General features: G+C 36.7%; 1 protein-coding gene across 1 annotated transcript; it reads left to right on the top strand.

Annotated features, from left to right (window-relative positions):
• Nucleotides 1-1,337: 1,337 nt before the first annotated feature.
• On the top strand, nt 1,338-17,550 carry LOC149023475 (OVARIAN TUMOR DOMAIN-containing deubiquitinating enzyme 9-like). Its single transcript, XM_089142749.1, has 4 exons — nt 1,338-1,792; nt 12,956-13,416; nt 13,504-13,676; nt 17,314-17,550. The coding sequence occupies exons 2-4, from the start codon at nt 13,086-13,088 to the stop codon at nt 17,548-17,550; spliced, it is 741 nt and encodes a 246-aa protein (XP_088998875.1). The 5' UTR covers nt 1,338-1,792; nt 12,956-13,085.
• Nucleotides 17,551-18,177: the final 627 nt, after the last annotated feature.

The following is an 18,177-nucleotide window of genomic DNA, read 5'->3' as shown; positions in this document are numbered from 1 at the left end:
AGATAATAGAAAATAAAAAACTAAATGTACTTTAAGAAAAAATAAAGACAGGAAAATATTTGCCACTAAAGAAGAATACATGCTTTTATATAATAGTATGATATATGATATAATATTCTTTTTTTAAACAACTGATTTTTATATATTGAGGACGGGGTATTTCATAAGATAAGGCGGAGCTATGTCGGAACAAAAATTCCTCTGTTGTGCATTTATTATGTCAAATAAAAGGCTAAGATTAAAATATTGATTTTATAGTCAAAACATCTAAGGGCATGTTTGGTTACATGAGTCTGGAGATTTCAAATATTTAGATATTTCAAATCTATGGAGTTATAATTTATAAAATTAGATGTTTGGTTGTGGAATGAAATCTGTGGATTCATCCTTAAAAACTATTTGATCGACGTGATTTTTGTGAATGTGAAAATATATAGTTTTTTTGAAATCTCTGGATTTCACCCCTTACCCATAAATCTACAGATTCACGTTTTTAGTGTAAAAATGTGAATCTCTAGATTTCATGAATTTAGAGAGATTTTTACAACCAAACGGGTATAATTCTCAGATTCATGAATCCAAAAATTTCAAATCTTTGGATTCATGTACCAAACAGGCCCTAAAATAACCTTTTAACTTCTTTACTTTCTCAGCCACCTATTTGGTATAATTAAGTGTCTTTAAATAAAGTATTTTCACCAACGGCGGTTGGTCGAAGTGGTAAGCAGCTTGGTCCGCTTAATCAAGGTTTTGGTATCGAATCCTTGTGGATGCAAAAAATTTCTGCTGGGAGACTCACCCACCACAGCCAAGTGTGCGGCGGGGGTCGAACATCGGTTTATAAACCGGGGTTGGCAAACCAAAAAAAAAAAAAAAAAAAGTATTTTCCTAAACCATGCCCCTAGCCGGCTCTATCATTTCAAAAAAAAAACAAAAAAAAAGTATTTTCCTAAACCATGCCCCTAGCCGGCTCTATCATTTCTTTGTTTTCTCAGCCATTCATTTTGTATAAATAAATGTCTTTTAATCACATGTTTTTCTGAGCCACGCCCCTAGCCCGCGTTATCCAGGCAATATTTTTTTTTGTGGTCAAAATCAACGGCATAAAATACCTAATCATAGTCAGGCATTAGATTTTGAGGCCCGAAAATAGTTTATATAAATCCGTAATAGGTATAAGGATTATTCTATTATATTATACACGTGATAAATCAGCACTTCCGGCATCAACGTCATTATCATCTCTCGACTTAACCATAACCCCAAGATTTCCCCTAAACCAAACAAAACCATTACCTTTCGATTCGATCAAAATGGTATCTTTATTCAGAGAACGACATCTTTCTTTCCCTTGCCCCAGGGAAACCTCGTATCATAAAAAATTCTCCTCTGGGGGCCCAAGAAAGAATGATAGCCATCCGATCATTTGATTGCAATCACATAAAGTGTCATCACATTGGGCCCACGTCTCCTTTTCCTAAACGCAACCGCCGTGATCACATCGCGCTCTCTGTAACGGTCCTTTCGTGGTTCATCTGAATTCCAGTAACGCGAAAAGAGGGAAAAATTCAAGGAAAAGTGGCTTAAACGGACGGCAATTTCCGTCCAGTGAAGGGTAATCCACGTAAGAGTAGCGAATAAAACTTGCTCGAGATTTAAACTTTTGGCGAGTGTATATAAAGCCGTTGCACCGGCCACAGACGAGTTTCTTGTTTGTTTGTTTGCACGAAATCCTCGCTTAGTTGATTCGTTATCCATTTACGTGGCATTTCGAGTTCGTTCTTCTCTGCAGGTGAAGGTTTGGCCTTATTTTTTCAATGCATTCGGTCGTTCTTTTAGTATTGATCCTTTTGAAGGTTTGAATTCTATAGAAGATGAATTGAGGTTTGATATTTTAATATCGGAAGTCGGTTTTTTTTGGTGTTTGATCGTGATTCGTGGTTTTAAAGAGGCCAAATTTGAATACTCGGTACTTTAAAGCATGAATTTGGTTTTAAGGATTGTCTTTTTCTCGTTTTCCTTTCTCTTTTTATGATTCAGCTTTTAACATTTGGGAGTTGAGATGAATCAGCATGATATCTCTTAAGGTTGCAACAATGATCATGAAGATGGTGATCCTCAGTCTGCTTTTGGGAAGAGGGTTCTTATATAGTTGTATTTTTTTTTCCGGGGAATTTTGTTGGAGGTTAATCTTTCTCTTGCTTTTTTCGGAAGGATTTTAATGCGGATATCACGGTAGAGGGGTGAGGAAAGAGGATGTTAAAGCCCTAATTTGTTCTACTCCGTATTGTGTAGTTAGTTTTATTACGTTATATATTATATATTGTGTTAATTTAGGTGCTTCGAGTCCCATTAGTCTTTTGTTTAATGTTTACAACTCAACTCTGCATTTTCCCAACTAAATGGGGTCAGCTACACATATCTGTTATCTCCAAATCATAAAGGGCTGAAATCAGTGCATGGGTCTTCGTGCACCCCTTTTTTCTTCCCCTTTTCATGTTCACTTATAATTGATACTGGTCCTATGCTATGCATGTCCTTTCTCAATTTGAAACAATTCACTTCTGAGCATTCACAGCCCCTTGTTACACATTTTCATGCTACCCCAAAGTACTTCCTCACAAATTATTATTTATTAAAGCTACTTCTATATTAGCTTTACTTTGTTCATTCTTTTTCTCTTTAATAGTGTGCCTTTCTTCTGTTGTAACATAATGAATATTCAACTATATTACATTTCTATATATGTTTTTCCATTATCCAACATTCAACTCTATACATCATTGTTGATGGTATTCAATTCTATACTCCCAAACCTATCAACTCTAAGTTGATTTCATAGGAAAATAGGCCTATTTGGTGTTGGATCTGCATCACAAGTTGAAGCCAATAAATAGTCAAACTTTCTTTGTATTTCCCCAAAGGTTGGGGGCTGGGTGTTTAAATAGATGGCTAATCAACCTTACAACTCATAATAGAAATAGGAAGGGAGCTCTTTAAATAAATAGAGATTGAAGACCTATTAGACCTTGGACTCTAACTAGATTTAATGACTTGGATACTTAATGCTGAACTAAAACATAAGAGTATTTTCAAAGATATACGTGATTAATTCCAAGTTAGAGTTATGAAGATCAACTTTGGAGTCAAAAGTTTTTAAGCTAAGTAGAACGAAGGCAGGATATCTAGTGTGTAACTTCGATTATATTTAGATAGATAATGAGGTGCTGAAACCAAACGAGAAGGAGATTCCACAAATGGTTATTTTGGGTGCCTTGTCTCAATCATAAATGAAGAAGGTGACATAGAGGATGATGTAGCGAGTTATAGTAGGATGAATAAAGTTGAGAGATGCGTGAGGCATTTTGTGTGATCTCCTTATTCCTTTAAAACTTGGAAGGAAAATTTTATAGGACTGTCATATGACTAGATTGTTGGGCACTTAGGAAGCATAGTATAGATAAACTTAGTGTAGTAAAAATGGGGTGTTGAGATGGATGAGTGGCAAAACTAGAAAGGATAAAGTAATGAAGTAGCTTTGATATATGATCAGCTACAAGAAGCATGAGATGGCACAAGCTGCACAACCATATTGAATGGAGGCCTTTAATTGCCCTACATGGAGGAGTCATTTAGTCAAGATTGAAGGAAGTAAAAGAGTTATGGACAGACCTAAAATAACCTTAGGAGAGGTGATGAAAAAAAGATATGCATGGAGCCTTGTATCCAATATGGCCTAAAATAGAGTTGATTGGAAGACAACAATCTATGTAGTTGACCCCATTTAGTTGGGTAAGGTGTGTTGTTGTTGTTGTTCATGTACTCAAATTTTGGTGGATCATTTTCCACCAAATTAGGGCTCCACTAAGAAACTATTAAAGTTCCTTCGATCCATCTTGGAAGACTTCTGGTAATAGGTTGAAGTTGGAGGTAGAACAAATGCTATGCTAGAAGAAGAAGATTTAACTTAAGGTTCCTAAAATTGAAATAGTGGCAAAGATCCTTCAACCTACAGAAAATCGCTCACTGCCTTCGCCTTCTTAGACGATAAGTTTTCCACTAATGAAGATGGTGTAGGCAATTTTGGGAGTTTTTGTTAGGCACATCCCACAAATACTATTGATAGCTTAAGTAGAGCACCTATTTCTCTTGTGTTTTGCTAGAAATGTTTCTTAGTTTAAGAAACACCAATTTGATGCTTGTTTAGTGAGACTTAAAAGTGTGTGAAAAGTGTGTGAAGTGCTTAATTCATCCCCCCTAAAAGAAATTAAAAAAGGTGGGGGGGGGGGGACTAGAGTTTGCCATGCATGTTTGTGGTGTTTGTGTTCCAAAAACATAGAAGACTTTAGAAAAGTCCAAAAGAACATTACCATGCTCATGACCACCCATCCAAATGCTGGCGAAGATCCTTCAAACTACCCAATAGTGCTCACTGTCTTTGCTTTCTCAGACTACATAATTTCCCACTATTGAAGACAATGTAGGCATTTGGAGAGTTTCATATTTTGCTAAGTACATCCCAATTACTGTTTGTAACTTAAGTAGAGTGCCTGTTCCTACGTGTTTTGCGATAAATGTTTATTACTTTGAGGTAACACAAATTTGATGTTTGTTAATAAGGCTCAAAAGTGTCCCAAATGCCCTATTCATCCCCCTTCTTGTTGAGATGTTGTTCTGATGCCTCGACCTTAGATCTACAACTGTGGTCTGCCGACCATTGCTCCAAGGCCCGCCCCTAATTCATCCAAAAAAAAAAAAACCCCTAAAAAGGTTGGGGGGGGGGGGGACCAGAACTGCCATGTACATTTTATGGTGTTTCTGTTCCAAAAAGGGATGGAAATGTGCAAAAGAACATTACTATACATACTTGTGACCAGTATAACTAGGTTTCTGAAAATACACCAACTTATCTAAGACCTTGCATTTAAGTTGTCTCATCTAATTAACAAATCTAAGAATCTGAACCATGGTTCATAATGCAGAGTGTTACTTTCAGGGTCTCCATGGCATAAGTTTCAAATGTAAAATTTTATGACCCATGCCAATTATTTTTGTTTTTAATATGAACCAGGCTTCCAACTTGACACATCTACTTCTTCCTTTATCCTAACTTGAACCATGGTTCAAATATCCCTGAAGTTTCGGTGGAATTTAGCTGAAATCTCAATGATGTGAACAAGGTTAACCCCCCCATAATTGGGTCGAAAAGCCAAACCCAAAGGGTCAAATACAAAGCTGGCCGGATGTGATGCCCCGCATCTTCTTATATTAGTATTTTATTATTGTGTGTGAATGTGTCAATCTTTAAGATTATTAAAGGATTATGATGGCTGGTTTAATGGTTTAATCAAATGGTTTGAGTGTAGTTAAAGAATAGCTTAAATGAGGCTAGATCCAATTGACATTTAGTCGAGGTCAGACATCGATTGTGGGTCCCACAATAGTGGAATTAGACTGAATTGAAAACGAGGAATTGATCAGCATAATTTTCTGTACCCGGAGGTATTAATATTCGCACCTCAAGATGGGTCCTGCATAAGATGATAGAATGGGCCCACGAACCCATATAGAAGCCCATTATTTAAGTATATATATAAGGAAGTAAGAGGAGAGAGAGGGAGGGGGTGACACCTCACTCTCCCACCCCCTACGTGGTGGATGTTCACATAAGGTAAGGTAGTATGAAGTGTCTTTTAAAGAGGAGGAGGTGGCATTTAGAAACTGTTAACGTGGTAAGGCAATTGCTATCATATTATAGTTTTTATATACAATATACTTAAGGGATAAGATAGAGAAATAAGATGAAGGAATGGAGAGGCAGCATGCGTGGAAACAGAGAGAGGTTTGTTGAGAGATGAAAGGAGAAAGAAAAGAGAGGGCATGCGTGTAAAGGAGAGAGAAGGAGCTGAGAAGGAGTTAAGGAGAAGAGAAAGAATTTCAGAATGAGGAATAAAAGAGAGAAGCTAGAGAGAGAAATACCCATACGGCCATACCTAATTTGCATAACTAGTAAGAGAGAGAAGAGGAATAGAAGTGAAGAGAGGAGAGAGAGTTGGGAAAAGAGGGTAATGCGTGGAGATGAAACAGAGGTGAGAGAAGGAGTTAAAAAGAAACAAGAGCAGCCATTAAAGGCATAAGGTAAGAGAGAGAAGAGAAAATGGAGTGGAAAGTGGTATATGCGTGAGGTGAGTTGAGAGAATAGAGAAGAAGAGTTAAGGAGGAGAGAGAATAAGTGGAGTGTTTAAAAGAAGAGAATTGAAGAAGCCATTAAGAGGTTAAGAGAGAAGTGGAGAGAGAAAAGGAACAGAGGAGAACGTGGAGAAGAGAAAGAGAAAAGGAGAGAGGAGGAGGAGGAGAGAGAGAAAATACAAAATAAATAAATAAATAAAAGGAAAAGGATAAATCTCCTGTTGGTTCCCGTGTATTCGAAATAGCCAGTAATTGTTTGAGGTACAGGAGGGAGAGTGGATTTTTAACGGAACCAGGGTTAAGACACACACACATGGAACAAGAACATGTAAGTGATATTGACCAACCTATATATGTTAAGTGAGTGATTCCCTTTAGTAGACATGTAATATTCACATGATAACATAAAATCTATTGTATTTATTCGTTGATGCAAATTATGGGAAGTGCATGATATATGTCTTTGTGTATTGAACAAAAATGCATGGGATTGGATGACAGCTTAGTGACTTGATTGAACTGCTTGAATTAGAATGCTGATATATTCTTGAACTGTTAATCATGAATTTGAAATGATGCTTATGCATGTTAAATGTAGAATTATCATGCTCTCATGTTTAAATGATTGAATTGTATGACTGTGTGTCAAGTTTTATTCACATGAGACTAAATGATGATTGAAATGCAAAAGGTACATTGAAATAGACAGAGAATGGTAATGCAATACTGAATTGAATATGAAAAGAGTAAAAGAAAAAGAAATAAAATGTAATGGCTTCTATAAGTCCTGGTGCTTAATGTACCCAAATGGGAGGGCATGAAGCAAGACTAAAAAGTGAAAAGATTGAGTCTGTGCCGATGGCAATCCATGAGGTATACAAGGCCTTGTGCCTAGAAGCCACTTCGGTGGTGAAGGGATAGAAGCCACTTTGGTGGTGAAGAGACAGAAGCCATTTCGGTGGTGAAGAGAAATGTATATCCTTTGGATTTGCCTAGGCTCAATACTATAATGTCAGATAACAGAAATGAAAATAAATGAAGGGAAAATTGAAATTCATAATGTTATATGACTTTGATGTGATAATTGATGCATGATGAATTGCCTGACTTACTTACATGGTTGTCTATATTGCTTACTGGGCCGCAAAGCTCACTATTGTAAATGTTGACAAGTCCTCAAATATATGACGAGGGCAAGGGTGCTGCCACCTGATAGTGTATTTTAAAGTAGAAGATGGAAAACTTTTCTTTTCTTTCTTTTTGGTTGCAACTGATGTATTGGTTTAAGCTGGATTTGTAGATGTATATATTCTTTTGAGGTCTGTATGTCTTGAACTAGACATGTTGAAAGGTCAAACGTAAACATAATAGGACTTTAGATTGTATACATATGTTCATGAGTCAAATTGTCAAACAGGTTGTTTGTTTTGTTCTTGAAAATGTTTAGTTTAGCATTTTGTTTAGTAGTTATAAACAAGTTGATACGAGAAAAGGAACGTCACGTACCCTAGTTAAATGTCCATGATGTGGGCCCCACCAAGCACTGTGGAACTGGGCTCGTGACACCGAATATCCCATTTGTATTCTAGTCATTTTTCCAGCCCCTTCGAGGCTCTAGAAGGGTCTAGTTGGAGCCCCCTCGATCCAAGTTGGATCTATCTTTATTTATTTTTTTTATTTGGGTTTTGCAAGTTATCAAAGAATCCTTGTATAGTTGAGATTCTCAATTAGGTTGGGATTCCACAACTTGAGTCCAACTTAATCTCTTAATTGGTAGGACTCAATATCTACTCCTAGAATTTGGATTGGAAACCTCTAGAGTTAGCTATTGAGTTTTGGGGGTCAAAAGACTTAGTCAAAATTTGAGAATCCCAATTGGAATCTATTTTAAATTAAGATCCCTTTTGGATAATTAGATGTTATTTTCCAAGATGGTTTATTTTTATTTGTGGTTGTTATTTCTTGAGTTGTAAAGGGGATCCTATTTTATAAGGGATTCCCTAGTTGAGTCAAGTTAGGTTTCCTTATTAGAGTTCAAGTCTTTTCTCTTCATTTGTATCTATAACTAGCCCACCCTCTTCATTGTAAGACAAGCTGACTTGATGAATAAAATTTCTCAGTTGGAGGCAGGTAATGGTCTTCTTGGGAGGGCCATGGTGGATTTGAGTGATCTTCTTCCTCAAGTTCAGCACTGGTTCTTCAATTTCCAGCATTAGTTTAACAAGTCCCAGCAGCCATTCAACCTCAACAGCAGCTCAAGTCCATCACCAAGTAAGTACAGCCCCTCTGTTCCCATCCACTTCCCCACTTTTCCATTCCATCTGCAAGCCTCCCCCTTCCGTCCCAGTGATAGCAGCTGCAACCCAGCCCCTAATTCTCCCTCATCCCTTCTCTTTAGGCCTCCCTTCTTCCACCAAACGAATCACCCCATCCCCTAACCTAACCCTACATTTAGTACCCTAAATCTGAAAATTCCTGTACTTCATCTTCAACCTCTAGAAACCTGTGAACACTATATCTCTCCAACCCCAACTCCAATCACCTTACCCTTTTAGGATTAGCCTTTAGGACTCTTCGAACGCATCCTAATCCATCACGGACTTACCTAAGCTTATTAGTCTTAGCCTGAATTGTAACACATTAAGCAACAGCCCCCTCCTAAGCCTATCCGAGCCCTATAACAGCATCCCTTAAAGCTCTAACCTGGAATTTCAAATCTGGAATTAAACTACAACCTCCATCGAAACTCTAAGACCCTTCTATTCAGCCTTAAAACCCTGAAACCTAATCCTATACGTAATTCCTAGGTCTGAAACCCAATTACAAGCATAGTGTTAACCCCTAAAACCATGGTTGTCAAGGCGAGGCTAGGCGATAGAGAGCAACGAAAACCAAGTCAACACTAAGCAAGGCAACAAAGCGTCGCTAGATGACAGTCGATTGAGTTGACCCAAAAATGGGCCTAAGCGCTCAGGCATGCGCCTTGGTGGACGTTTTTTACAACCATGCCTAAAATGATATTCCTTCAACCTTCAAGCTGGCCGAAACCTCCAAGACCAACCCTAACCCTTGCCAACCTCAATTTTGCCTCGAGCCGTTCAATACAAGCTTCTACTACCCTAGAAGTTTGCTAGTTCACAGTTAGAGGATCCTGGAGTTACCCATAATTTCAAGATCTCAAACCCTTGAATTTAGGTTTACATCACTCGGCTTGTATAAAAATCAAGACGAAATGCATGGTCAGCAAAAATACCAGATCTTACCTGTTTTTCTTGTTCGATATAGTCTAGCCACATGCATATTTTTTCCATGTTTTGACCGAGATTTGTACATTTCATAGATCTTGTCTTGATACCGCCAGCTAGGGTTCGTTCATATCGACTTCCAAACTCAGTTTTTGGCTTCAAATCCCTTTTTCTCCCTCAAATGCCTCCATTGCTTTGTCAACAAACCTCTACTTTGCTCATTGTTGGGGATTAAACACATTAGAAGTTAGGTATGTGTATTCTTCCTTAAATTTTGATCTTTTGATAGTTGATTCATCAAAACGTGTTTGCCTCTTTCCAAATCAATATATGTTTAGTTTAGAAGGCTGAGACAGATGTAGTGGGAATGGCTAGTCGAATGGATCCACTGAGGAACTCTTCATGGATTTAAGTGAAGATGTCTGATTCTTGGCACAAGTTACTTTTTGCTTATTTAGTTTGTGGTGTTATCATGTTTTTTAACATTCCATTTGATTGTATGAAACATTTAAAGTACTTATGTTATGATTTACAACTCTTTGTATTTGTTGGAGTGGACAAACGTCTCTCAATTAGTAGGAGATGAATGAATATTTTTCATTGATTTTTTTTATGCAAAATACCTCTTCCATTGTGTTAATTATGCTTTAATAAGGTGTATGCAAAAACCAAGGTTAAAAAAACCACTAAAATAGGGCCAAAACCAGGATGCGTAATTTCCAGGCAAAAGTATCTAGTTTCTGCCATATCTTAGTTTTGAGGCTGGCCAAAACCAGCCTCGAAACCGAGATTTCGATCCTTGCTTGGGACTGGCTGCATTAAACGATGCAAGAATTCCTCTGGTATTTTATTTGCTGATTGAAATTTGGAAAAAGATTTATGATGTTTGTGAATGCAAATTGTTTTTTTTTTCCCCCTTTTTTGGGAGTCTGCCATCTTCTCCTTTCCCTCAAACCAAATTTTCCTTTATTCACAGAACTACTTGTTTCCTAAATTGAGTATTCTGTTGTGTGGGCTTATTACTGTATTCCATTGGGAATTGATTAGAGATGTGATATTTCCAGCTAATCAATTTAAATGGTATGCAGGAAAAGGATGGTCTATTTACAATATTTGCCCCCTTTTTTTATGCATGTTGATGATCTTTGCCCTAAAAGTTGTTAACCTGACCTTCCTTTTCTGATCGCTGGTAAAGATAGAAAATTGGGGAGAAACCAAGATATTGAGATTAGTTTATGGATTTTCAAATAAAACTATTTTAAAATGTGCTAGCAAGTAGCAACTTGATGTGTTAATTTGGTTTATATTACCTGGCCTTAATTGCTTGTCAGATGTCATATATTACTGAAGAAAGTTATTGAATAAAAAGGGTACCTAATGCATGAGGGTACCACCAAGGCAAAGTCTGGGGTGGTCACTTTAAGTGGCACTATTAGGTCTAATATTGGTATGAAGTTGGAATTGGTGAAATTATTGTCATATTCAGTTTTATTTCTTTCTGTCTGTATCTAAATGTTACCATCAAAGAGGTTGTGTACCATTATCTTGATGACCATAAATGGTTTTGTCGTACTAAATGCATATTAAAAAGGAGATACAGCTGAAAACAGGGGGAAGATGCCTTTAAAATGAAAAAGTCACAGTTGTACATCAACTTGTACTGCCAAACATAAAGATGCACGATTTGGCTTCAAATGATTACAATGTGGAAGGAAATACTTCAGAAGTTTGTGATTATTTCTTTGTTGATGTTATTAGGAAAATATCGTCTTGTATAACTTGTGTTGTGAGATGTGAGATTATGGATAGCTTTCAGGAAAGACTGAAGAGTTATATAATACACTTTATTCACCCTTGCTCCCCTAACTTAGAATGATCTTACTGGCTGACTAGGCATGCGAGGGATGAAGTTCTATTCCATTCTTTATGCTGATGGCAGTTTGGTTTGCAGAAGAAAGTAAGGGCAAAATTGCATAGTTAAAATGAAGAATGTATATTTTATATTTCAAGTATTTAAGTATAAGTTGGACCAAAAATAGAATATATGTAGCATAATTTTAGTAAATGAGTGACAAGCTGAGGAGTGTTGAGTTGTTAAGATTGTCAATAGTTGCTAGGAATGGCCACTGGGAAGGGAGTTTCACATATTACATTACATGATGAGTACATGATGATGTTGAGATGATTGACAAGAATGGGGATGATAATTGTTAAATAATAAATGCAGCAGCAGGAGTTGTACTGATAGGTGAGAGGATATGGCTAGTCAATCAGTTGTTTCATCGAGTAATGAAGAAAACAAATGTACTGGTAAGAACTGATATTATGCAAGGCGGTAAAAGGCACTAAATTGTGGAGCTACCCTGGCTTCAAGTGGCACCCCCTAGGAAGGCCCTCCCTCCTTGGTGGTCCACCTAATTTGTGCCATGGAAGGGTGATGCAGGTATCCCAGCCATTGAATAGGTAGATATGGACTAGATTTGCTTGTGTGACAAATGTTAGTGCCAAAATTGATCATACACTCCTCCATTATTGGCCTGTATTTGTACCCACTATTAAAATTGTCTTAAAGCAGATACTTTTTGCAAGTGGATTTTCTGTGCTATTACCTTGCCACATGGTCTCTTTTTTAGATAAAACTTGAGATCTGAAGAGGGGTTTATAGGCCCTTGCCCTTTCTTCTTGCAACATTTGGGCTGTACTTTGTATGCCACATGGCAGATAATAATAAAATGTGAGAAGGTCTTCTTAAGCAATATTGTGGGAACCAGAGTTTTGTACTCTCCTAAGGATTGTTTCTAAAGTTGATCAAGGTTTGAAATTTCATTTCAGCTGTGTGTTTAGACCTATACTGAAATTTCGAAACATGGGACACCATTGTACCATGTTTTATTGATGGTTTTGCTGTTTTGGTGGATTTTTGGTGTGTAGCCTAATTTAAGGGCCAATAAACATATTGCGACGTTATTTTTGACTAAAACCTAACACAAATTGGTCTTTTTGATTCTCACATGCCCGAGCGTATGCGGATGAAACTGGATTATGTATTTTCTCAAATCTAAACATTAATATCAAGAAAACATTGAAGCTTCCATTAAAATGCAAGAACAAATATTGATAAGTAGTCGAATCTCTGTTACAAATTATGATTTACAATTACAACCCCTTGAAATTTCACCTAAATTTCCAAAATCTACATTGTTGATGTTGTACCTCAAGGAAAAAAGAAAAAAGAAAAAAAACTCTGCATGATTCGCATGACTTGTTTTCTTGTTCGCTCTAAAAGTTACACTGTTGTGTTTGTGGGATTCAGGTGTCTTTCTGCATTACTGGAAAAAAAAAAAAAGGGGCAACTCTAGTGCTTCAATTTTTTCCCCACCTGGGGGGGGGGTTTGGGTGGGGTAGAGATGGGGGAGATAAAGTATCCTTACCGTATAAGCATAACTTAGTAGGAACAATGCTTAGAAGTGTGCTCTATGTGGGTCAAAATATTGCTGATCTTTTCTCCTGTGTGCTCTCAGGGAAGATAGTGCTATTGATCTCTTCTAAAGACTTGTGCAATTGAAGTCTGTTGAGGAAAAGCTATATTTATTCTCTGTGGATTTCACCTGCCTATCTGTTGGGGCAACGACAAGTTTATCATTTGAAATCATGGTTTTATATGAGGCAGATCCTGATGTTGTCCGGTGGGGTCTCCATCTTCTTGATGGTGACTTTTATCAAAATTCAGGATGTTGTGAAACTGTCACCCATAATGAGAACAGCTACTATGCTGATCAATATGTCCGAGATGATCATTATGACAAAAAGCATAGCAATGTAGAGAATGATGAGGTTATTGCACATGCCCTTCAGGAAGAATTTTCACAACTTGCAGTTGCTGAATCATCTGGAACTTCCAATGAGGTTGGGGAAGAGCATTTGCAAGCATCTATTCTTGCTCAAGATTGGTTTGGTCCGTCTACAAAAAATTCTAATTCTGGTACACTGAAGTTTTAACAGTGGATTGGTTTTTAGCAAGTTCGGTCAAGACCATTTGTTTTTATCTAATATTTTATATGTCATGCAGGAAATGAGAGTGGACAGGAAGGGTCTGACGATACGGGACCCTCCAGTTCGTGTTCTAGTCCTGAATTGAAATTATACAATGGGGATGCCTGGTCCAACTCCTTGGATATAACAGATGAATCTTTGCTTGACGGTGAAGTAGGAAAGAGGTTGAATCAGATGGTTCCAGTTCCTGTAAGTTCTTTTTGTTTCAAACAAGATTCATGTCTGCTGTAAATCTAAAAGTTAGATTCTTCCTCCAAGAAGTCATCAGCTGAAGTTTCTGATTCAATTGCATCGGTCTGAGTCTTCTCCACTTGTCCATAAGTCTTGGGATCCTGCATTGGAATCTTATATGTATTTTATTTTTAATGGCTATCTGTGTTTTTAGGTATTGGATTTTTCTCTTTTGATAAATTTAAGAGGATGGTTTAATGGGTTTCTTTCTAGTGCTAAGGACATTTATTTGACAAGTACTTGTTTCATTATAGTAATAAGCATGTGAAATTGGAAGAGAAGGGGCTTTCAGGGGCTTTCTTTTCGTTTTGAGGGGGTGGGAGGGGGTTTGGAGAAAAAGGGACAAACCACAGCCACATAGGCACCTCAGACTCAAGTTTCAAAAAACCCAGCATGAAAAGGAAACCTACTTTAATTTGTTAACTCGAATTATCTAGGAAAGTAAATACTAGTAGCTATCTCCTACTTAAGATATCAAAATGAGATATTGCATGTTGATCCCAAAATAGAAGTGAATAATAATCTTAAAACCATTTACTGGCCAAAGACCAGATTGGACTTGGTTCATCTCAATCTGGGTACTTTGGAGTTGCTCAGAGCAATGCACCTTAATCTAGTACTAGATTGGAAGGATCCAGCTGAAAGGCAATAACCAGGATTTGGTCCAACTGTTGGTTTGGTTCGGTCTATAGGGTTTTAGATCAAAACTAGGGTTGGGGTTTGGTATAACCTAGGTTTTGATGGTAGGGCTATGTCAAGTGAGTGCAGAGGGTAATGGTGAAGTTTGATAGTTGCTGGAATTGATGTAACAAAAATTTGTGTTGGGTTTCAGGAAAGTAGAAATTATGCAGATTCATTACTAAATTGTGCTTCTTCTGTTGAACAAGTCTAGGATTGGATCGTATATGTATTAGGCCTTTGATTTAATAGGTTTCATTTGTAATGGACCAATTTGATGGACCTATTATATGGATAGAAAGTAGAAAAATGGGATCTATTCATTAGTTTAGTTAAGACTTAATAGAGTCCTATTTTGAGTCTATTTCTTTTGTTATTTCTAAAGTTGTCAAGCGGTATTGCTTCATTATCATTGTATGGTACCTTAAATGCCTACCTAAAACCAAAACCATACCATACTGCATAAGGTTGCCTTCGCTCAGCCGTTTTTGTACCGTCGTAGTATGGTATGAACATGGTATTTCTATGGTATTACCATATTCCAGTAGTAAATGGTACGGAAATGGTTTTACTTCTTACTAGTGCAAATTAATAAAACATAAGGTATCAAATCGCCTATCTATATAATATCTTCTAATTAAACCTATGGGACCAAAAACAGTTTCCGTAATGTATGGCATCTGATTCCTTTTCCAAGAACTGTACTGTACCATTGTGAAGCAGTTCAGTGTGGTACGATTTTATGTGGGCAGTTTCGGTTTCGGGATGCAGTCTTGTTACTGAATTGAAATCCTTGAAAGTATTTCATTTTCTTTGTTAGTTTGGGTCACCTTATAGGCTAAGGACTGGGAGGGTTTTTCCCTTTTAGCATGGAGTCTATTTATAGTCTTCTATATAAGGTTGAAATGGGGTCAACATAAAACTTTAAACTCGCATTGATGAATTGAATTTTGACTTTTATTTATTGCTAGCCTACTTGTAAGTACAGGGGCATAACATGGTGTTTGATCAACTCCTCACTCACACCGACCCTCCCAAAACTCTCAATCCTTTTCTTTTATGCAATATGCAATTTCTTCTCCTCCTTGCGCTGGAATTTCTACAAGTTCAAGGATCAGTTCAAGTGTTCCAGTGGCATTTCTTCAACATCAATAAGTTCAGATCTGGATATTTGCAGTTCTTCTAGTCATCTAAATTCCCAAACATTAATTCCCCTATTGTATATTTCATTTTCTGTGAACCCTAGGCGTTAAAATGTATATCTAGTCCAAACTAATCATTAGACCATTGGGAATCTATACCACAGCCTTTACACATCATCTCCTTCACCCTATCATTGGCACACTTAAAATTACCACTCAAGATCGAAGGTTTTAAATCCCCTTAGGTGAATTTTGGGGTTCCCCAAGAAACCAAAAATTCAAACGTAGATCTGCAGCTATCTAGCCATCGTAACTGTTGTGAACTTTAGGGATCATCCTCATATATCATTACCTAATTTTTTCTCTCTCCAGCCAACCACTATAGCTCTTGTTCTTGTGTAGTCCAACAAGCTACCCAAAATCTTACAACCCTAAAACCCTAATTTTTCCAAAAAACTACTTCTACACATCCGATTTGTGTTAAACCTGAAACGATCTCTTATTACATTATTCTGGATACACTTTCCTAATCATGACTAAATTGATTCACCCCCTCTCAAAACTCTTATCATCTTGACCTACCAAATTTACTTAAGATCCTCATCAAAGCAACAGATATCTTAAGCATCCAATCGGACCAATCCCATTAGCAATCTTTCAAACCTTTCACCATCATTCTTTAGTATTGAATTAAATCTATCCCTAACCATTTGTATCAGTTCTTGAGAGATCCTATTATTGACCCTTAGTTGAGCCCATTCAACCTAAGGTGACGTCATGAAAAGGAAGGAATCTGGGGTTTCTGAGGTCAGAACAGCATGCAGCCTGGATCAGGTTTTCCTAGAGCTGTGAGGGTGATTTGATCAAAAAATGATAACCTTTTAATGCTTGGTTTGGTCTGTATAGGTTCTTAAGTTTGTTGGAGGTTTATAGATATGAAGGGAAAACTAGGGTCTATAGTTAGTGGGAGTTGAAGAAGAAGAAGAAGAAGAAGAATTGGGATTGGGGATGATTTAACTTAGTGTTGTTGAAGTTAATCTTGACAGCTACTAAAATGGTTGAAGATTTTCTCGAGGAAAATAGAAGAGATGAGATGAAATCGGGTTTCTGATATCAATCCTGTTTTACATTGCTCATTCACATGAAAACTCTTTTCGGGGGCACAAGGGGGGGGGGGTGCAATGGATTCTTTACATAAATAATCTCCAATTGATTCAGAATGTATTTAAGATTCCCTATTTGACTCATAAAAAGGACTCCCAGTGACCCTTAAAGTCAGTAAACTAAAAAGACTTGAGACAGAATTCTTTCCAGCCTTTAATATCCTATTTTAACCCAAACACTCAAGTACTAATCCTGTGGCCCAACTTTAGCCCCACTTTATGGGCTTCGATTTTTATCCCATCGCACCTTGGGCCAAGATAGAGTGTTTGAAAGCCCAGTTGACCTAATTAGACGATCTTAAAAAAATTCTGTAGTCTATGTTTCTAATTGGTGCAAGATAGCGCATCCATTCTGTTTCATTGCATTAGTTTCTAGAAAACCCAATTTACACCTTAAATTGGTTTTTAAAATTATCTCCTTCAGGGATGCTGAACTGCCATTTGACTGGTTAAGCTTCAAATATTCTGGGTTCTTTTATGTAGACAATAAACTAAGCTAATATTCTCAATTGTTCATGATTAATCATTATATTTTGCAATAATCTGTGTTCTTTTTTGCTGTGAATATACTTCTACGGTTCTATCTACTAATTTACAATTGGTTTTTTGCAGCATGTTCCTAAAATTAATGGCGAAATCCCATCTATTGATGAAGCGACCTCAGATCATCAAAGGCTGCTGGACAGGTTAGTTTTTCCACCTTATGATTCTAGGATTCATACGATCTATGAAATGATTAGTATTAGGGATAATTACTGTTGCCTCCTATTTTTTGATTTTATTACTACTTTATCCCCTGTACTTTTTAAAATTACTATTCCAACCTTTAACTTTGTCAACAATTACTAATGCCCCCTACCGTTAAGCTCCGTCAGTTTACCGATGATGTGGCATCTATGTATTTTTTCAAAATCCCCAAAATAACCCTGCAATTATCTTTTTACTTATTTGCTCTTTTTTCAAGTTATAATACTACCCTTAATAGGAAAAAATTAACTTTAATTTCACTTTTCTTTTTTAAAAAAAAATAAATCACCAAATAAAGGAAAGATGTAATTAAATAGAAACTAAAATATTAAGAAATATCAAATTTAATTCAAAGTTGGAGATTGAAAATCACCTAATATATCTTGACCATTATGTATGTTACCAAATTTTCTATCAATTAGATCTTAGATGCTAATTTGTCTGTAAAACTTCCATCATGTTGATTATGAAAAATTTAAGTGGAATGTGAAAGTTTCAACAATCATAAGTATGTGGTCCCACCAAATCCAAAATTAATTCTAAAATATAAGATTATAAGGATATAATTGACATGCAATATAGTTTCTATAAATGAGGGTAATGCCATATTTTTTTACTTCTTAATTTTAAGGGCAAAATAGACATTTCATATTTGATGTTAACACCACTTAACACCTTTAGAAGTGAGGGGGGCAATAGTAATTTCACAAAGAAGGGGGTTTGATTAGT

Source organism: Hakea prostrata, chromosome 2 (assembly GCF_041222555.1).
Source record: "Hakea prostrata isolate BN-2017 chromosome 2, UWA_Hpros_2, whole genome shotgun sequence".
In the NCBI taxonomy this organism is placed as follows: Eukaryota; Viridiplantae; Streptophyta; class Magnoliopsida; order Proteales; family Proteaceae; genus Hakea; species Hakea prostrata.
This window is presented reverse-complemented; position numbering and strand designations above follow the sequence as displayed.

Bases quoted from the DNA above. Each gene is read 5' to 3' on its own strand.
- LOC149023475 (XM_089142749.1), top strand. From the start codon at position 13,086: ATGGTTTTATATGAGGCAGATCCTGATGTTGTCCGGTGGGGTCTCCAT. The intron at 13,417-13,503 runs GTACACTGAAGT...TATGTCATGCAG, and splicing joins TACAAAAAATTCTAATTCTG to GAAATGAGAGTGGACAGGAA. The intron at 13,677-17,313 runs GTAAGTTCTTTT...GGTTTTTTGCAG, and splicing joins ATCAGATGGTTCCAGTTCCT to CATGTTCCTAAAATTAATGG.